The following is a 26,027-nucleotide window of genomic DNA, read 5'->3' as shown; positions in this document are numbered from 1 at the left end:
ATACTGATAGGGAGCTTTATAAGACTCGGCCACAGACCTAATAACATTGATCGAGCCAAGTGGAAGAGAAGTGTAGCTGATCTATACCACGATGAAGCTGCCAAACTTAGCACCATTTGCTGTATTTATTTTTATCACGGAACTCTGTCATGGCCAAGTAAGTGTCTTACTGTCTGTCTTTATGTATGTCTTTATTTATGCATGTATGTTATATACACACGAACACTCGCGTGTAGATGTATTCTGTCAAGTTAAGCTTCACATATTTTTCAACATTCGAATTTGTGTGATATACTGTTTTGAATTCAACTATTGATCAAGTTGATGAATTGTATCTGAAATACATGTTTATTTTTGCAAAATGTATAGGTTAAAAGTATATCTCTGGTAGTACAGTTGTTACTGTTCCATGTGAATGTCTGTGAAATCATGGTGTGGACTATTTTCCGTGCCAAAGAGTAAGTAACTTCTTTTTTTTCCAAAGATGCTGAAAAATCATCCATATAATTCTAACTTCTCTCTGATTTTACAGACATAGCTTGTATTATATGATTTTCGTAAGAAGATGCATTTCTTCGTGTTTTCAATGAATTAGACGTTAGTTACTCAGAAATCACGTTTAAATCAAAAAGGGGTGTTCCGGCTCGTCAAAAAATGTAAGGTTACAAAAGACCATATCAGATATATACTTTGATGCAGAACATCTTCCAAAGGCTAAAACTATAGGCACCTTGTATGCCTAGTCTTTGGTAGGTCGCTTTGCGTTCAAATGCGAGCTTGTTTTACTATTCAATATTTCTCTACCCGCGGTAAAATTAATGATGTGGTCGATCTCCATCCATCTGTATTTCCTACTTTAGGAAATGAATAACAACATAGAGGAATGGCACAAATGTGAGAATGACATGGATATGACGAGCAATTGCATATAAAACTCGGTATCTCGTGCATACCAAATCAAGAATAGACTGGGGCATTACCCTATTACGAATGGTTACATCCAAACTGCGACCGTTGCTCTCTCTCTCTCTCTCTCTCTCTCTCGCATCCCCGTCAGGAGAAATGCGATATGGTCATCTTCTACTGGTTAAGTGGTTGTCTTAAGTACATCCTGTTAGCTCAAATAACGCACAGGTCATTAAGCTCCAATTTTAAGATCAAACTTGTCCGGCATGTCCCAATCTCTGACACATGTTACGTCATCTTAATCCGGCTGGCCTTATCTAAAGCTATATTAGGGGGCCATTTATTCTCCAACTTGGCAAAGATCTCAAGTACAGACAACAATTTACAAATCTGAGATGTAGGATAAATATTACATCAAAAGAATTAACAGTTACATAACGACACAACCAATACCGTGAAGTAACTTAGCGGGGTAATTTTTAGTTAATTATTTCATGTGTCATCGTTTCTTTAGTTAGCCTTATTAAAAAATAAAATGAATACTAAATTTATAAATAATAATAATAATAGCTAAATTGCAATTTTATGCAAAATCTATGTTAATTTCCTGCAGAAAATATTGCAACTTGCATCATAAAATTGCTGTAGAATTCGGGGTCATTCAGTTCACAGGTGTGTGGGAGTTCTCTTCGTAGTAAGTGCTGAAACAAATTCTGTGTCAGATATATGATGAAGATATGAACTGAATACAATAGCAACATTATTGACAATATGCGACCAAAATAGATCTCTCATTATGTGAGATTTTGAACACGAGCTCAGCATATGAGCAATAACATCAGTGTTTGCAGTATTGTGACGTTGGCAGTATTGAGACATTGGCAATTATGAAGTGTCATACTATATGGAGTTACCAGACACATGTATGAAGTATTATACTCTGTTGAATGACCCGACACATGTATGAAGTATACTATATTGAATGACCAGACACATGTATGAATTATACTATAACGAATGACCAGACACACGTATGAGGTATACTAGATGGAGTGACCATATACATGTATGAAGTATACTGTAAGGAGTGACCAGATACATTTATGAAGTATAGTATTCTGAGTGACCAGACACATGTATGACGTATACTAGATGGAGTGACCATATACATGTATGAAGTATAGTATACTGTGTGACCAGATGCATATCTGAAATATACTAGATGGAGTGACCAGATAAATTTATGAAGTATAGTATAGTATATTGAGTGACCAGATACTTGTATGAATTATACTATATTGAATGACCAGACACATGTATGACATATACCATATAGAGTGACCAGATACATGTATGAAATATACTAGATGGAGTGACCATATACATATATGAAGTATACTATATGGAGTGACCAGACACATGTATGACGTATACTATATTGAATGACCAGATACATGTATGAAGTATAGTATACTGAGTGACCAGACACATGTATAAAGTATACTATATGGAGTGATCAGACACATGTATGACGTATACTAGATGGAGTGACCAGCTACTTGTATGAAGTCTACTAGATGTAGTGACCAGATATATTTATGAAGTATAGTATACTGAATGACCAGATACATGTATGACGTATACTAGATGGAGTGACCAGCTACTTGTATGAAGTCTACTAGATGTGGTGACCAGATACATTTATGAAGTATAGTATATTGAGTGACCAGACAGATGTATGAAGTATACTGTATGGAATGACAAGCTACTTGTACGAAGTTTACTATATGGAGTGACCAGATACATGTAAGAAATATACTATATGGAGTGACCAGACACATTTATGAAGTATAGTATTTTGAGTGACCAGACACATGTATGAAGTATATATACTATATGGAGTGACCAGACACATTTATAAAGTATACTATATGGAGTGACCAGACACATGTATGAAGTATCATACTATAATGAGAGTCCCAACACATGGCTAAAGTTTTGAACAGTTTAAGGTCTTTGTTGGACCTTGGTATTTTGCACAAAATGGCGGGTTTAATCCAATTACGTATATTATTTGTTAACCTTTTGAAAATATGAATCGTTAAAACATGTTCATGATGTGACAATTCTCATATTAATTCATACTGTTCCTTAATTCATACTGTTCCATATTAATTCATACTGTTCCGTAGTAATTCATACTGTTCCTTAATTCATACTGTTCCATATTAATTCATACTGTTCCGTATTAATTCATACTGTTCCGTATTAATTCATACTGTTACATATTAATTCATACTGTTCCATATTAATGCATACTGTTCCGTATTAATTCATACTGTTCCTTAATTCATACTGTTCCATATTGATGCATACTGTTACATATTAATTCATACTGTTACATATTAATTCATACTGTTACATATTATGTGATTGTGTTCCTTATTAGCCAGGAATATGTTACCTTGTACTAAAATAACAATGGATCTAAAATCGTCTCATATTTTTCAAATGTAAAAACAGCCATGCTACGTGTCTGGCAGTGCGATATTTGCTACTGTTAAAATTATCCAGACATTAGAAGGCGAATTAAAAATAGTTTAATTTTTTTTAAAAAGTTTTTTTCTAAAGGACAATTTAAATGCATTTTTGTAATTTGAAAGCACATGAAACTTTTAAAATGGCCAGTATTTGTTAGATACTAAATCCAACAATTTTAGGGAAAAAGAAATGTTTACCATAGCATTCATAAAACAATCATTTGTCTAAATAAGTAATTGATGCGTATTTTATGACATGCGTGTAAAAATGGTATATGTTATAACCGTGTTTTTAAGCTATATTCTAAGCTATAATTCATATCAAAGGCTGAAACCATTTTTCCCACAAAATCTGACTGTCAAAGAGTGCAGTGTATTGTAATGACAACATGTTATTTTCAAGGGAGAAAAAAGTAGTTTTCTCGGAAACATCGCCAGTATAAGTAAACTGCCATCACTTTGACCGGATATTTATTAATGATACCAACTCGGATTAAAGTCCATCGTGATCTTCATCTAAAGCAACGGTAATGTCGTTTCGATAAACTTTGGCTGGAAACGGTGGCGTAGAGACAGTGGTGTATTTGGCTGTGGTTGGATCAGTTCCAAGGCTTGCTGAGATTGGTATCTTTTAGAAACTACATCTATCTACTCGGCAGTAATATTTACAGCTGTTGCTGCAATAATATCCTTTTTTTCTTTTCTTTATGGGATGGTGGTGGTGGTAGCTAATGTTTCAGATTTTGTCATATGTTACAAGACCGTCTGGAAAAAGCAATGCATCAGAAAATTATTAAGGCATATATATATATATATATATATATATATATATATATATATATATATATATATATATATATATATATATATATATACCTGGCTTGTCTAACACATTGATATAGAGACCACCTATCAGTAGAGACAACAAGGTTTCAGACCCCACTAAATTTCCCTTTGTAGTTTGCCTGCATATAGCGATCACCTGGTTAACGCAACCAGCGAACCCTAATGTATGGTCTCGTAGAGCCAGATGCTGTGAATGGCGACCTGCAGAGTTTATCAAGAGTGAAAGTCTCCTTCACACCTTATCTGAGTTTATCAAGAGTGAATGTCTCCTTCACACCTTGTCTGAGTTAACAACCTTCACATTCAAGGACATACTTTACTATATGCGATAGATAGATAGATATATAGATAGGTAGGTAGGTAGGTAGGTAGGTAGATAGATAGATAGATAGATAGATAGGTGGGTAGATAGATAGATATATAGATAGGTAGGTAGGTAGATAGATAGATAGATACATATAGATAGATAGATTGACAGATGTCATGTTATAATCGACCTTTATTACTTGTATTTTCGCATACTGTAGACGGCGAGATCTTATTTTGCCACCAGTGCAGATTCAACTTAAGTGTACAGTACGGGGACTTTGATGGTGCGGTTATACTAGTCTGGAATGACTTTGCTATCTCACTGACGGAAATGTTCTGTTACTGATATAGTCAGTTTGTGAATGGTTTCTAAATGCGCGATGAAGAAAATATATAGCAAGCAACGAAGGAAATATGATACATTTGGATGGATCTTTTGATTGCAAAATGATTTAGTGCGCACGCAGTTTGCTCTTTCCCAGTGGTATGTTTCTTCGTAGCTCCTAAAACTGATGTGAAACAGCTAAGAATATCAACCAGTTCTATGATTATGCTAAGTGCGTTGTCATACAAAATGAGAACTAAAGATGTAACAGAATCGTCCATTAACCAGGTAATGTGTATTCCTTTCTGAAACTTATTTTTTTTCTTGGTGAGTGCCGTGCAAATACGAAAACGATTCCCATGCAGATGTGTCGATATTCTATTCAAATATGGGGCCCCGAGTGGCCGAGTGGTCTAAAGCGCTCTACGTTATTAATCACTGCCATCTCACCTCTGTCTGCGTGGGTTCGAGTCTCGGAATCGGCCAATGTGGGTATGTGAGAAAGCTTGCCAGTGGCTTCTCGAGGGTCGATGGTTCTTTCCGAGGATTTCCCGGGTTCTTCCTCCAACATTAATACTGGTCGCCATGTATAGCCTATCGTGTGCTGAAAAATGGCGTTAAACCCTACAACAACTATTCAAATACCAGAAAAGCTTCAAACAAAGATAGAATGATTCTAAGTACACTTCCTGGTACATTTCCACAGTGATATGTGTAAGGTTAAATTGTATTCCCTCCTACTTGTATACAAGTAATTCACCAAAACCACGCGATGACGACATGGAGCTTCGAACAGCGGATATCACAACTAAGAGACTTTTCATCAAACTCGACCTGCCTCATATCGATACGTAGACAATTTATATTCTGGTACAGCAGTTAGCACAATGCCATAAATTTAATAAGCTGTCAAATGAACCGATTATCCCTTGTTTACTAAATATCTACTTGCCTATGCCTCATTTTTGCTTGGTCACATCGTCTCGAAATCTCGTGGTATCAGTATCCGATCTAATTTGGCCTTTTCCTGTTTATGTTGTCTGCATCATGTGAGCCTTTGAACTAGGTGCAGCCGGGATATTTTGATCACGTGACCATACCGTGTAAGAAATATGAAGTACGGTAGCCAGTTTTGTAAACATTGTAAATTTGTCTCTTGCGTGTACTTGTTCGAGAGAAAGGATACGTTTTGAATGGCGTCATGAACGAGAAAACGTTTAAAATCCTTCCTGGCGGTACAAAGCAGCCAAAGGTCGATATAATGTCGCCTCATGTTTCGACCACCTGCCTGACGCGACTACCCATTGCCTCTACAACGATGTTTAAATTATTTTCATGATTTCGAAAGACAATATACTCTGACCTCAAACTCAAACATTATTATCCAAATATCTGAAACGGGGTTTGAAAGGTCGGAGGAAACGTAGACTGGATAACAAAGAACACTGGTTGCATCTAATGTATTTTGGGGTGATAAAAATGTACATTTCTAAAGTTCGAACATTTTCAGAATGTTAGTATGTTATATGGAGGAAATACATGGTATCTATAAATCCTGCCAATTTCTATCAACTCGACAGAATAAGAATTACTCTTGTGTTTTGTCTCAAAATGTTTGCTGCTTTAGCAATATTCATGGTCCACGTTTGTGTCGTATAACGGTATCGTGTTGTCAGCAATATGCACAGTTCACGTTTGTGTAGTATAACGGTATCTTCTTTTAAACAGTATTCACCGTCCATGTTTGTGTAGTATAACGGTATCTTCTTTCAAGCAATATTCACAGTCCACGTTTGTGTAGTATAACGGTATCTTCTTTCAAGCAATATTCACAGTCCATATTTGTGTAGTATAACGGTATCTTCTTTCAAGCAATATTCACAGTTCATATTTGTGTAGTATAACGGTATAGTGTTGTCAGCAATATTAACGGTCCATATTTGTGTAGTATAGCGGTACCTTCTTTCAAGCAATATTCACAGTCCACGTTTGAGTAGTATAACGGTATCTTCTTTTAAACAATATTCACGGTCCACGTTTGTGTTGTATAACGGTATCGTGTTGTCAGCAATATTCACAGTCCATATTTGTGTAGTATAACGGTATCTTTCAAGCAATATTCACGGTCCATGTTTGTGTAGTATAGCGGTATCTTTCAATCCATATTCACAGTCCACGTTTGTGTAGTATAACGGTATCTTGTGGTCAGCAATATTCGCAGTCCACGTTTGTGTAGTATAACGGTATCTTGTTGTCAGCAGTATTCACGGTCCTTGTTTGTTCAGTATAACGGTATCTTCTTTCAAGCAGTATTCACGGTCCATATTTGTGTAGTATAACGGTATCTTCTTTCAAGCAATATTCACAGTCCATATTTGTGTAGTATAACGGTATCTTGTTGTCAGCAGTATTCACGGGTCCATGTTTGTGTAGTATAACGGTATCTTCTTTCAAGCTATATTCACAGTCCACGTTTGAGTAGTATAACGGTATAGTGTTGTCAGCAATATTAACGGTCCATATTTGTGTAGTATAGCGGTATCCTCTTTCAAGCAATATTCACAGTCCACGTTTGTGTAGTATAACGGTATCTTCTTTTAAACAATATTCACGGTCCACGTTTGTGTTGTATAACGGTATCGTGTTGTCAGCAATATTTACAGTCCATATTTGTGTAGTATAACGGTATCTTTCAAGCAATATTCACGGTCCATGTTTGTGTAGTATAGCGGTATCTTTCAATCCATATTCACAGTCCACGTTTGTGTAGTATAACGGTATCTTGTGGTCAGCAATATTCGCAGTCCACGTTTGTGTAGTATAACGGTATCTTGTTGTCAGCAGTATTCACGGTCCTTGTTTGTTCAGTATAACGGTATCTTCTTTCAAGCAGTATTCACGGTCCATATTTGTGTAGTATAACGGTATCTTCTTTCAAGCAATATTCACAGTCCATATTTGTGTAGTATAACGGTATTTTGTTGTCAGCAGTATTCACGGTCCATGTTTGTGTAGTATAACGGTATCTTCCTTCAAGCAATATTCACAGTCCACGTTTGAGTAGTATAACGGTATAGTGTTATCAGCAATATTAACAGTCCATATTTGTGTAGTATAGCGGTATCTTCTTTCAAGCAATATTCACAGTCCACGTTTGTGTAGTATAACGGTATCTTCTTTTAAACAATATTCACGGTCCACGTTTGTGTTGTATAACGGTATCGTGTTGTCAGCAATATTCACAGTCCATATTTGTGTAGTATAACGGTATCTTTCAAGCAATATTCACGGTCCATGTTTGTGTAGTATAGCGGTATCTTTCAATCCATATTCACAGTCCACGTTTGTGTAGTATAACGGTATCTTGTGGTCAGCAATATTCGCAGTCCACGTTTGTGTAGTATAACGGTATCTTGTTGTCAGCAGTATTCACGGTCCTTGTTTGTTCAGTATAACGGTATCTTCTTTCAAGCAGTATTCACGGTCCATATTTGTGTAGTATAACGGTATCTTCTTTCAAGCAATATTCACAGTCCATATTTGTGTAGTATAACGGTATTTTGTTGTCAGCAGTATTCACGGTCCATGTTTGTGTAGTATAACGGTATCTTCTTTCAAGCAATATTCACAGTCCACGTTTGAGTAGTATAACGGTATAGTGTTATCAGCAATATTAACGGTCCATATTTGTGTAGTATAGCGGTATCTTCTTTCAAGCAATATTCACAGTCCACGTTTGTGTAGTATAACGGTATCTTCTTTTAAACAATATTCACGGTCCACGTTTGTGTTGTATAACGGTATCGTGTTGTCAGCAATATTCACAGTCCATATTTGTGTAGTATAACGGTATCTTTCAAGCAATATTCACGGTCCATGTTTGTGTAGTATAGCGGTATCTTTCAATCCATATTCACAGTCCACGTTTGTGTAGTATAACGGTATCTTGTGGTCAGCAATATTCGCAGTCCACGTTTGTGTAGTATAACGGTATCTTGTTGTCAGCAGTATTCACGGTCCTTGTTTGTTCAGTATAACGGTATCTTCTTTCAAGCAGTATTCACGGTCCATATTTGTGTAGTATAACGGTATCTTCTTTCAAGCAATATTCACAGTCCATATTTGTGTAGTATAACGGTATCTTGTTGTCAGCAGTATTCACGGTCCTTGTTTGTTCAGTATAACGGTATCTTCTTTCAAGCAGTATTCACGGTCCATATTTGTGTAGTATAACGGTATCTTCTTTCAAGCAATATTCACAGTCCATATTTGTGTAGTATAACGGTATCTTGTTGTCAGCAGTATTCACGGTCCATATTTGTGTAGTATAGCGGTATCTTCTTTCAAGCTATATTCACAGTCCACGTTTGAGTAGTATAACGGTATAGTGTTGTCAGCAATATTAACGGTCCATATTTGTGTAGTATAGCGGTATCTTCTTTCAAGCAATATTCACAGTCCACGTTTGAGTAGTATAACGGTATAGTGTTGTCAGCAATATTAACGGTCCATATTTGTGTAGTATAGCGGTATCTTCTTTCAAGCAATATTCACAGTTCACGTTTGTGGAGCATAACGGTATCTTCTTTAAAGCAATATTCGCAGTCCACGTTTGTGTAGTATAACGGTATCTTGTTGTCAGCAATATTCACAGTTCACGTTTGTGTAGTATAATGGTATATTGTTGTCAGCATTATTTACGGTCCATATTTGTGTAGTATAACGGTATTTTCTTTCAATCCATATTCACAGTCCACGTTTGTGTAGTATAACGGTATCTTGTTGTAAGCAATATGCACAGTCCACGTTTGTGTAGTATAACGGTATCTTCTTTCAAGCAATATTCATAGTTCACGTTTGTGTAGTATAATGGTATATTGTTGTCAGCATTATTTACGGTCCATATTTGTGTAGTATAACGGTATTTTCTTTCAATCCATATTCACAATCCACGTTTGTGTAGTATAACGGTATCTTGTTGTCAGCAGTATTCACAGCCCATATTTGTGTAGTATAACGGTATCTTGTTGTCAGCAGTATTCACGGTCCATATTTGTGTAGTATAACGGTATCTTCTTTCAAGCAATATTCATAGTTCACGTTTGTGTAGTATAACGGTATCTTCTTTCAAGCAATATTCACAGTTCACGTTTGTTTCGTATAACGGTATCTTCTTTCAAGCAATATTCACGGTCTACGTTTGTGTAGTATAACGGTATCTTCTTTTAAACAATATTCACAGTCCATATTTGTTTAGTATAACGGTATCTTCTTTCAAGCAATATTCACAGTCCATATTTGTGTAGTATAACGGTATCTTCTTTCAAGCAATATTCACAGTCCATATTTGTGTAGTATAACGGTATCTTCTTTCAAGCAATATTCACAGTTCACGTTTGTTTCGTATAACGGTATCTTCTTTCAAGCAATATTCACGGTCTACGTTTGTGTTGTATAACGGTATTTTCTTTCAAGCAATATTCACAGTTCACGTTTGTGTAGTATAACGGTATCTTCTTTCAAGCAATATTCACAGTTCACGTTTGTGTCGTATAACGGTATCTTCTTTCAAGCAATATTCACAGTTCACGTTTGTGTAGTATAACGGTATCTTGTTGTCAGCAATATTCACGGTCTACGTTTGTGTAGTATAACGGTATTTTCTTTCAAGCAATATTCACAGTTCACGTTTGTGTAGTATAACGGTATCTTCTTTCAAGCAATATTCACAGTTCACGTTTGTGTAGTATAACGGTATCTTCTTTCAAGCAATATTCACGGTCTACGTTTGTGTTGTATAACGGTATCTTCTTTCAAGCAATATTCATAGTTCACGTTTGTTTCGTATAACGGTATCTTCTTTCAAGCAATATTCACAGTTCACGTTTGTGTCGTATAACGGTATCTTCTTTCAAGCAATATTCACGGTCCATATTTGTGTAGTGTAACGGTATCTTCTTTCAAGCAATATTCACAGTCCATATTTGTGTAGTATAACGGTATCTTCTTTCAAGCAATATTCACAGTCCATATTTGTTTAGTATAACGGTATCTTCTTTCAAGCAATATTCACAGTTCACGTTTGTTTCGTATAACGGTATCTTCTTTCAAGCAATATTCACGGTCTACGTTTGTGTTGTATAACGGTATTTTCTTTCAAGCAATATTCACAGTTCACGTTTGTGTAGTATAACGGTATCTTCTTTCAAGCAATATTCACAGTTCTCGTTTGTGTCGTATAACGGTATCTTCTTTCAAGCAATATTCACAGTTCACGTTTGTGTAGTATAACGGAATTTTCTTTCAAGCAATATTCACAGTCCATATTTGTGTAGTATAACGGTGTCTTGTTGTCAGCAATATTCACGGTCTACGTTTGTGTAGTATAACGGTATTTTCTTTCAAGCGATATTCACAGTTCACGTTTGTGTAGTATAACGGTATTTTCTTTCAAGCAATATTCACAGTTCACGTTTGTTTCGTATAACGGTATCTTCTTTCAAGAAATATTCACAGTTCACGTTTGTTTCGTATAACGGTATCTTCTTTCAAGCAATATTCACGGTCTACGTTTGTGTTGTATAACGGTATCTTCTTTCAAGCAATATTCATAGTTCACGTTTGTTTCGTATAACGGTATCTTCTTTCAAGCAATATTCACAGTTCACGTTTGTGTCGTATAACGGTATCTTCTTTCAAGCAATATTCACGGTCCATATTTGTGTAGTATAACGGTATCTTCTTTCAAGCAATATTCACAGTCCATATTTGTGTAGTATAACGGTATCTTCTTTCAAGCAATATTCACAGTCCATATTTGTGTAGTATAACGGTATCTTCTTTCAAGCAATATTCACAGTTCACGTTTGTTTCGTATAACGGTATCTTCTTTCAAGCAATATTCACGGTCTACGTTTGTGCTGTATAACGGTATTTTCTTTCAAGCAATATTCACAGTTCACGTTTGTGTAGTATAACGGTATCTTCTTTCAAGCAATATTCACAGTTCACGTTTGTGTCGTATAACGGTATCTTCTTTCAAGCAATATTCACAGTTCACGTTTGTGTAGTATAACGGTATTTTCTTTCAAGCAATATTCACAGTCCATATTTGTGTAGTATAACGGTATCTTGTTGTCAGCAATATTCACGGTCTACGTTTGTTTCGTATAACGGTATCTTCTTTCAAGCAATATTCACAGTTCACGTTTGTGTAGTATAACGGTATCTTGTTGTCAGCAATATTCACGGTCTACGTTTGTGTAGTATAACGGTATCTTCTTTCAAGCAATATTCACAGTTCACGTTTGTGTAGTATAACGGTATCTTCTTTCAAGCAATATTCACAGTTCACGTTTGTTTCGTATAACGGTATCTTCTTTCAAGCAATATTCACGGTCTACGTTTGTGTTGTATAACGGTATCTTCTTTCAAGCAATATTCATAGTTCACGTTTGTTTCGTATAACGGTATCTTCTTTCAAGTAATATTCACAGTTCACGTTTGTGTCGTATAACGGTATCTTCTTTCAAGCAATATTCACGGTCCATATTTGTGTAGTATAACGGTATCTTCTTTCAAGCAATATTCACAGTCCATATTTGTGTAGTATAACGGTATCTTCTTTCAAGCAATATTCACAGTCCATATTTGTTTAGTATAACGGTATCTTCTTTCAAGCAATATTCACAGTTCACGTTTGTTTCGTATAACGGTATCTTCTTTCAAGCAATATTCACGGTCTACGTTTGTGTTGTATAACGGTATTTTCTTTCAAGCAATATCCACAGTTCACGTTTGTGTAGTATAACGGTATCTTCTTTCAAGCAATATTCACAGTTCTCGTTTGTGTCGTATAACGGTATCTTCTTTCAAGCAATATTCACAGTTCACGTTTGTGTAGTATAACGGAATTTTCTTTCAAGCAATATTCACAGTCCATATTTGTGTAGTATAACGGTGTCTTGTTGTCAGCAATATTCACGGTCTACGTTTGTGTAGTATAACGGTATTTTCTTTCAAGCGATATTCACAGTTCACGTTTGTGTAGTATAACGGTATTTTCTTTCAAGCAATATTCACAGTTCACGTTTGTTTCGTATAACGGTATCTTCTTTCAAGAAATATTCACAGTTCACGTTTGTTTCGTATAACGGTATCTTCTTTCAAGCAATATTCACGGTCTACGTTTGTGTTGTATAACGGTATCTTCTTTCAAGCAATATTCATAGTTCACGTTTGTTTCGTATAACGGTATCTTCTTTCAAGCAATATTCACAGTTCACGTTTGTGTCGTATAACGGTATCTTCTTTCAAGCAATATTCACGGTCCATATTTGTGTAGTATAACGGTATCTTCTTTCAAGCAATATTCACAGTCCATATTTGTGTAGTATAACGGTATCTTCTTTCAAGCAATATTCACAGTCCATATTTGTGTAGTATAACGGTATCTTCTTTCAAGCAATATTCACAGTTCACGTTTGTTTCGTATAACGGTATCTTCTTTCAAGCAATATTCACGGTCTACGTTTGTGCTGTATAACGGTATTTTCTTTCAAGCAATATTCACAGTTCACGTTTGTGTAGTATAACGGTATCTTCTTTCAAGCAATATTCACAGTTCACGTTTGTGTCGTATAACGGTATCTTCTTTCAAGCAATATTCACAGTTCACGTTTGTGTAGTATAACGGTATTTTCTTTCAAGCAATATTCACAGTCCATATTTGTGTAGTATAACGGTATCTTGTTGTCAGCAATATTCACGGTCTACGTTTGTTTCGTATAACGGTATCTTCTTTCAAGCAATATTCATAGTTCACGTTTGTGTAGTATAACGGTATCTTCTTTCAAGCAATATTCACAGTTCACGTTTGTGTCGTATAACGGTATCTTCTTTCAAGCAATATTCACGGTCCATATTTGTGTAGTATAACGGTATCTTCTTTCAAGCAATATTCACAGTCCATATTTGTGTAGTATAACGGTATCTTCTTTCAAGCAATATTCACAGTCCATATTTGTGTAGTATAACGGTATCTTCTTTCAAGCAATATTCACAGTCCATATTTGTTTAGTATAACGGTATCTTGTTGTAAGCCATATTCACGGTCCATGTTTGTAAAGCACAGTGGTACCCTATTTTAAGAATTATTCATGGACAACAATTGTTAATTAATATTTCGTGTAATACCTTAAAATCTCATCAGGCCCGTTTCTCAAATGCCACCGTAAACGTTTTGATATATTGTGTCTGATTTCAATATTAATCTGTTTGCCACCTGCGTTTATGTATTCATGGCACTTGATCACAAAAGCGAACGGATTCCCTTTTGGATGACTAAGATGGTACTCTTCTGTCACAATCGTTAGTTTATAAGATTATTTTCAGTTTGTTTTACCATATCGCTATTTTTGTATTCGACATGATCAATTTTCTCTGCAACAACCTGAATGCACTGTAGGCAAGGCTGTACACAAATAGTGAGTGATCGTACTGTATCTACCAATTTTCACAAATGTTAGAGCTGTGTATTTGTTTCGTGAAATCATTCGATTAGTCCAAATTTATCAGTTGTCATCCTGGCAACAGTTTTTCAAATGAAAATCAAACTCTCTCTTTCTCTCTCCAGATGTGTTATAGTATTCGTCAAAGTCAGCCAGTCTACACTTCTTAAATCAAATCAACACTTTCAGGTATATAGTTGATAGAACCATTGTTGCTAAGTATCGAGAAAATAATGTATATTGAATCTCTCTTATCCAATTTTTTGCAGAAAACAAGTTTTAAATGTATATCTCTGACTGAGTCACTCGGGTATCAAGGAGGCATTACTACTCGTAACTTAGGAAGACTTTACATTGCTTTAAGACGAATTTTCTCGTATTTATTCACCCACTGAAAAACTGACATAACACTATAAAACTGTTCTTCGGCGGGTTGTTAACATCGAGACTTACAGGGTTCATGCAATTTACGAGCGTTTGTATAATGTGTGTATGTGTGTGATTTGGATTTTTAAAGTAGCATTAATAAATTTTCAGTCATATCTTTGCGATGTCTGCAGTGTGTCAGTTTATAGTGATGTCTAGCACGGGGCATCATGCCGCAGACATGTAGCATCATCACCCACCCACTCACATTATCCTGACACCAGGGCGACCAGTCCTAGCACTAACCTCTTAATGCTGAGCGCCAAGCGAGTCAGCTGCAAGTACCATTTTATAAGTCTTTGGTATGACTCGACCGGGGTTCGAACCTGCGACGTTTGATGGTTCGTTTGGTTTAATTTTATGTGACATCAACGAATCTCTGTTATGCATGCAACTGATCGTTCGTTTGGCTAAATTTTGAGTGGCATTAGCCGACCTCTAATGAATACAACTGTGGCTTCAACGAATCTTGGCTATGAATACAACATTTGATTATATGTTTCACTTTACTAAATTGTGATGATTGATGATAACATATTTAAGAAGTTTATGGTGCTAGGTTAATATTTCGTTCGAGGCCCTCAAAGCACATTCTTTTCTGGAAATAAATAAAACGAATTTACCTACGTATCTGTATATTTATCTATATGTTGATCTGTCTGTCTGCCTGCGAACGCACTCTAGTGTCAGTGTAAGATTGATGTTTGTTCTAGTTAACAACCTGAAGATACATCAAATTAAATGTTGACCAAAAGTACCTTGCAAGCCGTGTTGAAATCAGACTGTCAGACATGGACACTGGTTCGTAGAGCATGAGAAAGTTATGTAGTTCCCATTGTTTATGTGTGCTTAAACTGAATTCGTCTGAATTTTGTAACGTTAATTGACTGTATATTGGAAAGACAATTTGTGTAACAGAAAGACATTATCTATAATACAAAGGCAGTCTGTATAATGGAAAGACAGTCTGTATAATGGAAAGACAATCTGTATAATGGAAAGACAGTGTGTATAATGGAAAGACAGTGTGTATAATGGAAAGACAATGTGTATAATAGAAAGACAGTCTGTATAATGGAAAGACAGTGTGTATAATGGAAAGACAATGTGTATAATGGAAAGACAATCTGTGCAATGGAAGGACACTCTGTATAGTACAAAATCAATCCGTATGCTGGAAAGACAATCTGTATTATGGAAAAACAATCTGTCCAGAGGTGACTACATAATATAATGACAAAAATAAATTCTAATAATGGAAATGGTAGGAAACATATCAGAAAAAAATATAATAGTAAAATAGGAAATGGTAGGAAAGATATCAGAAAGTAATATAATAAAGTACTTTTTATAAGATATTTTGTACAACAGTAAGTGACATTTAAAAATATTTGGCATTGAGTATTGTACGATTTACAGTTTTTCACACTTTTGAACACTTTTTGCATCACAATATGAAAATAATGATTATTTTCGTAAAAATAAGTGATCTATATATCTATCTGTCTATGTATGTATGTATGTATATATGTATGTCTATCTATCTATATATCTGTGTGTGCATGTTTGTGTCTGTCTGTGTGTTGAGATGCAGTACGTTTACAGATCATACGCTTTTTATTGTTTCTATATTAACAATTACATTCTATCTTCCAAATCGATATTTTTCTTCATTCACAGAAAAGACCGCAGCATAAGCTTTGCTTTTGTTTATTTTCATGGGATTTATTTGTTTTTACTTTTTTCACCGTCTTAAATCAGGTTCCCAAGGAAATGTTTGAAAAACTGAACGCAGTTGGATCCACGAAAGAATTTGTGCAAAAGTTTCTTCAGTCTCAAACAGGCCAATCTATCGATTTTGAAGGTATGTCTCTTTTTTCTCTTTTTTGTTGCTATTGTATAGGTTTTCTAACTCGAAAGCAGAAATCGAACAGTGTGGCAAGTAAGGGCAGCCCTATCGCCTGGCTCTAATGCACCATCACCATAACCCATTAGGACATGCGCAGCACCTCCCAAAGAATGAATGGAAAATGGACGAGTTGTAGGATATATCTCTATATTTATCACTATTTACTAATTTAGAAATGCAAGTTATGTACATAAAATTATAATTATAAATTATCACACGCGCAACATTATTATTATTATTATTAATATTAATAATAATACTATTATTATTATTAATTTTATTATTATTATTATTATTATTAGTAGTAGTAGTAGTAGTAGTGGTTTTAGTAGTAGTAGTAGTAGTGGTAGTAGTAGTAATTGTCATGACATTTTTTTCCTTTCAATATTGCTTTATTTCAGATTTATCACACGATGCTGGTGAAGGTACTGACAAGGTAGTCGTTAGTGGTAAGTATTTTAAAGTTCTGTTGTACAATCTGTCGTGAAATATAGGAATCGTTTTTTCAAACGAAGTCTCTAAAAAGGACTTTCTACGATTTCGAATAGTATTAATTGAATGAAAGAAAGATATACAGTTAAAGATATAAAGGTATCGAAAATTCACATTGATTTTAAACTCAATAAATATGTATGTACATTATTTTCGCCTGGTCTTCGCTAAGAAAAAGTGTGACACAGAATCAAAGAGCATGGGCTTCCGACCTTCGGGGTTATGCTTCCATAAGATCCGAGTCCAACGCTCTCTTTGCAAACTAAGGACTCTAATCACTAGGGATGTTTATTTTTAATTTTTAACACCTGTTCCGAACTGCATCACAACAGTGCACATCGTCAATGAAATTAAATATCGATATTATCTTTTGACATATGGCTCATCAATTGTTTTGCAATAATATGTTTACACGCAAATTTCACATAAATAGTCCCATCCTGGCATAAATAATAAAAAAAATTCCTCGTGCATTTATTTTAACAAAATGTTATTAATACCATTTTTATGTGAGAACCTTCCATTTTCGATAAGTTCTTTTTAGAATTTGAATGTGAGGACCTTCCATTCTAGATAAAGTCTTTGTGATATTTGAACATGAGGACTTTCCATTCTAGATAAAGTCTTTGTGATATTTGAATGTGAGGACTTTAAATTCTAGATAAAGTCTTTGTGATATTTGAACATGAGGACTTTCCATTCTAGATAATTTCTGTTGGTTTATTGTTCTGCATAATTTGGTTTTTAATTGTGATATTAATTTGAGCAAGTTTGAAAAGATTACAGTGTCGGTGCAATGTACGAGAGTATCTCAGATAGATTTATTTTGTAATTGATTACAAACTGTCCGATTCAAATACAGTCAATTATAGTGTACGTGATGTTTTATTTCGTCCTTTTTATTATTGCAGATTATACAATAGATCATAGTATTTATCGCCATCATTGGACTTTCAACTTTGTAAATCATGAAGGATCATTAGACTTTAGTAAAATTAAGTTCTTTACAATCCGTGTTATGAAAACATCTATGTATCTTTGTCGCAGTGAACATCTGATATGTTAAAAAAAATTGGTCCTCGATTGGAACTTGAAAATACAACGAGATTGCTGAGTAATGACGCAAAATCGCGTTTTCAAGCAATATTTTACCGTGCAGAATCAGACGCAGTTTACTGATTGTTTTTTTTTTTTATTTATATATAGCTAAAGACAAACAACGTCTTATTCCAAAACATAATTAGATCGCTTGATCAGGACTAAGCTTAGAGCCAGTTCATCTATTTATCACTTATTTATCTACGTCCATAGGGCAGGGCCAAAATATTGCCACCTTCGACCTTTGTAATCCTCGTGAGATGACGGTTGCCATCCCACGTGATCCAGACCCTAACGTCGTCTTATGGCCATCGTGTACTAGAGTTATGAGATGTGGGGGTTGCTGTCCGTCTGAGCTGTTCGATTGTGAGCCCATAGAAACGGTGACAACTACGGTTGGGGTAAGATGGTCATACATGAATTTCTGAATTTTTTAAATATATGTTACATTTGTTTAATAAAGGTAAGGATTGAATATTTGTATGAATTTATTTTGGATTTAAAGAAAATGAAATTTAAAAAGATTGGTTGTAAATGTTTTTAAAACAGAGTATTTAGTCATACTTACTGTTGTGTTCATTATTCGATTTTGGTGGAATAATTTATTCAAATTATTTTTCACCGGAAATAGAAAATGCTCATTATTATTATTCTTGGACAGAAACATTAATTTGGAATTGTGGTGATTTCAGACAAGACAATTTTTGGATTATACTATTGTGATACATCGAAAGTCTGTTGGTACATCATCACACTTTAGACCATTGGTACATTACTATATTCGAGACTACAAGCACATAAACACTTTTCAGCGTTGGTTCTTATTTCGAATACCACTGGAATTTAATTAGAACTTTATTCATTAGGACTGATAATAGAACATTTGAGACTATTTACGATTTAATTCACAATACTTTAAGTTCTTTTCAGATTTTCATTTTGTGTGATTTGGATTTTTATCGTAGCTTTAAAAATGTTTCAGTCATAGCTCTACGATGTCTGCAGTGTGGCAGTTTATAGTGATGTCTAGCACTGGGGCATCATGCCGCAGAATTGTATTTTCATGTCCCACTCAGTCACATTATCCTGACAGCCGGCCGACCAGTCCTAACACTAACCTCTTAATGCTGATCGTCAAACGAGGCAACTGTTAGTACCATTAATAGAAGTCTTTGGTATGACTCGACCGGGGTTTCGAACATCCGAGGCGGACGCTCTAACCGCTAGGTCACCGGCGTGGTCCACTTTTTATTATAGGGAAAGAAATTATTTGTTGAATCTGACAAAACGTGTCGCTCTTTTCTTACTTTGCTTTAATTAGTTTAAGATCACAGAGTCGTAAGAGAAAATTGGGGTTTCGTCCGGCATCCGAATGTATTTAAAATATTTAAGAAAACTGTTTTTGTCATTTACATTACCTTTTATAGGAATTTTCTATGTCCCAGTTACCATTTAACATATTTTAGAAATCAGTAGTGAAACCAACAAGCTTCCATTATGTTATCTAGATAACATTTTTAAAATGCTGCCCAGGAACAGTTAGAATTCTTGAAATGATCATGATCTCTCTGAAGCAAGAAATAAAAAATATGTTGGTAAAATATATGGTGGAAATGAAATTTTGGGATAAAAATGCTTTTGGTTAGATTGGTAAGTCTACATTAGGCTCTAACATGAAGTTAAAATAATTTAAATTGAAACACAAGATGGAAATGGAGTTAAGAATCTTGAGCTTCGGAAAGAGAAAGATGAGAGACAAATGCAACTGAAGAACGGGGGGGGGGGGGGAAGAGAGATGCAACTGTATAAGGAACAATCCCTATCATTGACTCATGCTAAGCTACATTACTTATTGAGTTGTATGTCCTTGATTGCCCAAAATGATCACATAAAAACCGTTTTGTCGAAATAATATGCTTGCCATTTTTTATGCCCCTATTCTAGGTTACCCATGTACGTCCGTACGTAAATTCCTTTTCATCCACCCAAAACGTATTTCTTTCTGCTACATATACTCTTGAATGATTCCATGTTCCAAAGGTTTAGGTCAAGTTTGATGTTATAGCCCTTGTTTGTCTTAGAGGTTTGCCCTTTATACTGATTTAGTTTCCCTTCTTAATGATTTAGTTGCCCTTAATAATGATTTAGTGTCCCTTAATAATGATTTAGTTTCCCTTAATAATGATTTAGTTGCCCTTAATAATGATTTAGTTGTCCTTAATAATGATTTAGTTGCCCTTTATACTGATTTAGTTGCCCTTAATAATGATTGAGTTGCTACTCAAATGTTTTAAAGTACTCCATGAATAAAAACCAGCTTCGTACTCCATGGATTAAAACGAATTTAGTATTCCATGGATTAAGACCAGTTTATTACAAGGATTAATATCACATGCTCCTACATATGGTTGGATTTTCACGTTCTTCTTTATTCCGATTTATCACGTGTCCTCGTGACTGTTATCTTCGCTCAGTAGGTTTTGCAATACTCTTAGCTTAGTTGTACCAGATGACCAAGGACAAGGTTAGTTTTTTCTTCTTTATTTTATTCTTCTTTTCTTTGTGGCCTAAGTGGTTATAGCGTCTGCCTCGGACGTGTGAGGTCACTGGTTTGAACTCCGGCCGAGTCATACTTATAAAAATGGTACTAACAAATTCGATTAGAGTAAAGAGGTTAGTGTTAGGACTGGTCGGCAAGCTGTCAGGATAACGTGACTGGGTGGGACATGACTATACATGTCTGAGGCATAATTCCCCAGTGCTAGACATCACAAGAAACTGCCATACTTCTGATATCGTAGCAAGATGACAGAAAAATCGCTACAGCTACATTAAAAATTAAAAATAACACACACGCTCTTTTGTTTGTTTCAAATTTAAATGCAACGAAAAGGTTGAATGGGTGAACCTTTATTGAACAAATAAACACATACAGTTCCTATAAAAGCTGTCCTGACATACAAAATTGTTTAGGTCAGTTCATTGAACAATTTTCGTCTAAGTCGTCAAGAGGAATTAAATTATGTAATTATATTTGACCAGGTATATGTATTTTAATTACTGTTGATATGTTCACCAGAAACATGTTCAGGAATAGTATTGCATGCAATATTAATGACTGCGAGTTTGAAACTTGTATATTAGGTATTGCTTTCATTTAACTTCCTATATTATTGTTATAATAATAATAATAATAATAATAATAATAATAATAATAATAATAATTATTATTATTATAATTATTATTATTATTATTATTAATGTTGTCATTATTACAGGTGCTAAAATCTAAACTACCGTATCCAGGGTCACAGCGTTTCGACTATCTTGGAGTTATGTTTATACCAATTGAAAAGCACGTCAGATGCGAGCCGAAGTGCAAGGTCAAGGCTATTCACTGCAATCCCATGCAAAACTATTTTGAAAACGATTGTCGCTGCGTCTGCAAAAACCAGAATCTGGCAAGTCATTGTCCGTCTCATAAAGTTTGGAGCGATGACCAATGCGCATGTGTTTGTCCCAACCGGAATACGGCGAGATGCTTTGGTTTCCAAACTTTCAACGAGGACACTTGCACGTAAGTGGCTTTGATTTAGCTTCTTTAAAGTACCTCTCGATAGTGCATAAAGATTTCTGGTTCCTCTCTATATTTGCCTTCCGCTGTTATACGTAACACGTTATCTTCTGAAATTTTATTTAAAGTTTAAAAACGAGATTTCGTAAATTAACTTTCATTTTAAGTGGATGAGTCACTTGGTACGCAGGTCAGATACTTATGTTAAAAGTCGGAAGGTCAAGCTGCCAAGGAAAGATAGCATCGTATGCCTGATCAATTCGTCTGTTTGACGTTATTACGTTAATATTAACACGGACTTAATGAATTTGACGGGGAGGCAATATATTTGTTTGATCAAAGGTGAATGTTCAAGAATTATCAAATTTTGGAACTTAAATATAATAACGGGTTGACTTTTTAGTAAAAGAAATATGCAACTCAGGGAGAAATGACAGAAAATACAGGCATGTGGCACTATATTTGCAGTAATTATCATGTCAGGAGTATATATTAACATGAGTCAGTTTTCGTGGAAAACAGCACTATGGCACAACTATTGTATTGAGTTACATAAAAAACATAAACCCAAGGAAAATAACGCATTATTGTAAAATATATATTTAGCGTCAAACATTTGTTTGACCAGTAAGTGGATTATTACCCCCTGCAATAAATATAAAATACATGTATGCAGAGAGTACTGACTGCCTTGTTGCCTAATCGACTTACTCAGTCGGTACCTGGTCACCTATTGTAGTAAATTTAGAGTATGTGCACTTGGTTGTAGTGCCCCGTTTTAAGCAATTCTTAGATTTGTGTGATTACTTGTTTGATTATTGGAATTCGGCGCCATGGAAATATTCCTGGCCCGAACTAATGAGCTAATGAATAGGAGCAAACGTCACGGAGTGAAGTGTTAGTGTGTTTCCATGATGTCCCGGTTCACTAGTAATGAATTCCGACCAAAATCGAATGAATGTCCCTGTCGTAAAATAGTACATATTAAAATCTAGTGGTATACATTGGTAGCGTGACTGCAAGTACAGTACTTACGGTATTAAACCGGTAAATTACACAAGGGAATAAATAAAAAGGAACTTGACAGACACCGTTGATGTCGACATGTGGGCGAATATGGTGCAGTTATATCGGCGAAATGTGCCTGGAAAGGATACATTGGCTGGCCTAAGGTGGCGGAGTTAAAATAGTTCCCATTGTTAGGGAGTACTCATATATGTTCTAAGGCGTGAACGGTTGTTGGTACGGAAACATAATGAAGCCAAAACACGCAGATGTACGGTTGATAGATAGTTGGCAGTTTGGTTTATCTGTGGTCTTGCATTAATTAGAGGAAAATTTAGGTATAGAATGGACACGCCGGGCTTTCTGATTTACAACTGAGTTTGTATGGAAGTCTTTGGAAAGTCGGGGAAACTTATGACTTCTAGCGAGAATCGCGCCAGGGTTTGACAACCGCTCGGTCAAGTAAATACCCGTGTGCGTGTAACACTATTCTCTATTGAATGAGGAATACGGAATCAAGTTGAATCAGGAGTAAGGAATTAAGTTGACTTCAGTGTCCAAATTTTCAACCAGCCCATTCATTCTCTTGTTTTTTTATAATTTTTTTTATTTTATTTAAATAGATGCGGTTTTAGCACAGTAGTCAGTGGCAACAATGGTTATATTGTGGGCATTGGACTAATTAACGAAAAGGATGGGTACGTTCCAGGCATTGACCAAAATGAGGGAAAACAAACAATAGCACCGAACGACTCTGCACTTACCACAGAGGATACAGAGAACACATCAACCGTTACGCCAACCACCACTACAACTACAGAAACCACTACAACAACCACCACGCCAAAACCAACTTCTCCCAAACCCGTGGATCCATGCGCTGGGTTGCCACCGTGCCCGAAAAACTGGAAATTTATGGTTAGAGGGAATACTTGTAAGTGCATTCCAGCCATATTCCATCCAGGACAAGGCAGAAATTAATTTGTTTTAAATCTTTGCCGGAACTTATGAACTTATTTTCACTTCTAAATACACGATCCAAGGAAAGTGTCTTCAAGTGGATTATTTAATTAAGACCAGAAAGGTCTTATTGTATCGTGTAACTGATGTATTGACATTTTTTAAAATTTATTTCCTGTCCTCACTGAGTGGTCTCCCTTTAATGTGGTTTAGTATCAAAAATATAGTTATCATACGTATTGAAGACTATGATGATTCGATAGCTATTGAGAAAACATCATAACCTATCTGCATGGTTTTAAAGCTTCCCCAGCCTACGTCTGTCTATCTGTCTGTCTCCCATTTTTCCATGTGCGTTGTAATGGTTGTTTTCTTTGTTCTTTTCCAAAAATGTTGTGTTATAGGAAATGTGCGCGCGATGTCATTTTAAGTTTGCGATGGAGAGGAACTTTAAAAGATTTTGTTTTCTGCTTGTCTTCGATCATTGTTATGTAACAATGCTTATCGAATAAGTTGGGGAAAGGCTGGGTTGAATAGGGAAAATAAATGCTTGTACCCTTCTGTACTTTATTCCTTAAGTATGACCATAACACAGATGCAAGCGTTTGTACTAGAGATGGAATACATTATAGCAGAAGTACAAAGTGAAAGCGTTAGCGCTGACAAAGTGATTACTTATCTTAGGTTAGTGGTACCCTTCACCTGAAAAACGACCTCGCGCAAATATCTGCCCAAAATAAAATTAAAAAGTCTGTACACTTTTCCTATAGTATGTGCAGTGTACTATTTTTATATGACAACATGTTAACATATCACTTTCTGATTCTGAATGGTCCAAATAAGCACACTAGATTCTTGTGCAACAGTTTCTTTACTGATTGGGTGTGATCGTGGGAAAACTTTTTAAATCCCGCCTTCTGGAATTTTTTGTTTGTTTCCACTATTACTATGAACATTTTGCCGTCCATTTTTCGACTCGAAGCACTAAAGAGAATTGGGGGGAAAAAATGGTCACGTCTGTCTGAATATGACTAATTTACCGCCACAGTTGCTCGTTACGTCATGTGTAACATACGATATAACAAATGGCGTAAACCATAATACAAGAAAAATAAGAATAAAAACTAAGAGTATTGCTCATTTGACAGTAGGTGTTTGAGTTGGGGGACGATATACCTGTAATATGGAATCCACCCTGTATAAAAGTGTGGTTTAAATGTTAACTGACAGAAGTAAGTAAAATCACTTATGATCACAGTAGAATGTGGACATACACCAGTCTCCTAACTTACAACTTTGTCAAACCAAGGCATATTTACTATATGTGGTGCAATTCTGACTCAAAATAACATTTGTTTATGTCTTCTCGAGTCTACTGTTCCAAATCAAATGATGCAAATGCTGGTCACAAATACATTTAAGTAATCATGGGACTTTCTGAATCCAATAATCGTCATTTCACATGAATATCGCAACAATGGAATGTTTCTGCGTTGATTTAGTCTGCGTAAACTCAGGACCAGATCAGGTCAACTGTTTGGGGTGGGGTGGGTGTTTTCCTAAATTTCAAAAGGGGCCTGATCTTACTCAAAAGGACACCACAGCGAAAAATCTATATGTCTATTTACTCAGATTGTGCCTGCTGCCCAATAAATATGCGTAGAAATAAAATGGTGGTCAAATTTGAAGTGACAAGCGATTGTACGCTTGTGTGCATGTCATTTTTTACGGGGTGGGGGTGTCTGGTCATCCTGGGATACCCTCCCCGATCTGACCTTAACAATATTCAATTTATTCGGAAAAAAACACTTGTTCTTTGATTTTTAATCTGTAAAAAGTATTCCACTTTTAAAACTTAATAGTTCTTCATGAGTTTGGGACTATCTTTATCTTTTGCGCACAGTTAAAATGAAAGGTGCGGTATCAAAGTCAGAATCAATGAAGTTATTCTTTCTTCTGTCTAAACAATTTCCACTAAAATAAAATCTATGTGATGAAAAGAATCTGAAATGAGTATTAATTTAATATTAAATTTATGAATCTCTTTGCATAATACGCAGCTTTTGCTCGCCAAGGCTCACAAGAGCTGGATATGATTAAACTCGTTTCATAAATTTGGTATTAATCA

The 26,027-nt window shown here is 35.4% G+C and overlaps 1 protein-coding gene across 3 annotated transcripts; it reads left to right on the top strand.

The window, feature by feature from the left end:
• LOC149796362 (uncharacterized) lies at window positions 1–24,460 on the top strand. Of its 3 annotated transcripts, none has more exons than XM_089961032.1 (7): window positions 29–157; window positions 14,561–14,624; window positions 16,623–16,725; window positions 17,172–17,219; window positions 18,574–18,761; window positions 21,639–21,937; window positions 23,563–24,460. In XM_089961032.1, the coding sequence occupies exons 1-7, from the start codon at window positions 150–152 to the stop codon at window positions 23,918–23,920; spliced, it is 1,068 nt and encodes a 355-aa protein (XP_089817158.1). In that variant the 5' UTR covers window positions 29–149; the 3' UTR covers window positions 23,921–24,460. The 3 variants fall into 3 exon arrangements, with proteins under 3 accessions (XP_089817160.1, XP_089817158.1, XP_089817157.1); XM_089961031.1 differs by lacking the exon at window positions 29–157 and adding an exon at window positions 415–458; XM_089961034.1 differs by lacking the exon at window positions 14,561–14,624 and having other exon boundaries at window positions 1–157.
• Window positions 24,461–26,027: the final 1,567 nt, after the last annotated feature.

Source organism: Sinohyriopsis cumingii, chromosome 6 (assembly GCF_028554795.1).
Source record: "Sinohyriopsis cumingii isolate HCF-2022 chromosome 6, ASM2855479v2, whole genome shotgun sequence".
NCBI lineage: Eukaryota > Metazoa > Mollusca > Bivalvia > Unionida > Unionidae > Sinohyriopsis > Sinohyriopsis cumingii.
This window is presented reverse-complemented; position numbering and strand designations above follow the sequence as displayed.

Excerpts from the sequence above, each read along its gene's own strand:
- LOC149796362 (XM_089961031.1), top strand. The coding sequence starts at position 430 with ATGGTGTGGACTATTTTCCGTGCCAAAGA. Across the intron at positions 14,625-16,622 it reads AATCAAATCAACACTTTCAG|GTTCCCAAGGAAATGTTTGA; the intron begins GTATATAGTTGA and ends GTCTTAAATCAG. Across the intron at positions 21,938-23,562 it reads TTCAACGAGGACACTTGCAC|ATGCGGTTTTAGCACAGTAG; the intron begins GTAAGTGGCTTT and ends TTATTTAAATAG.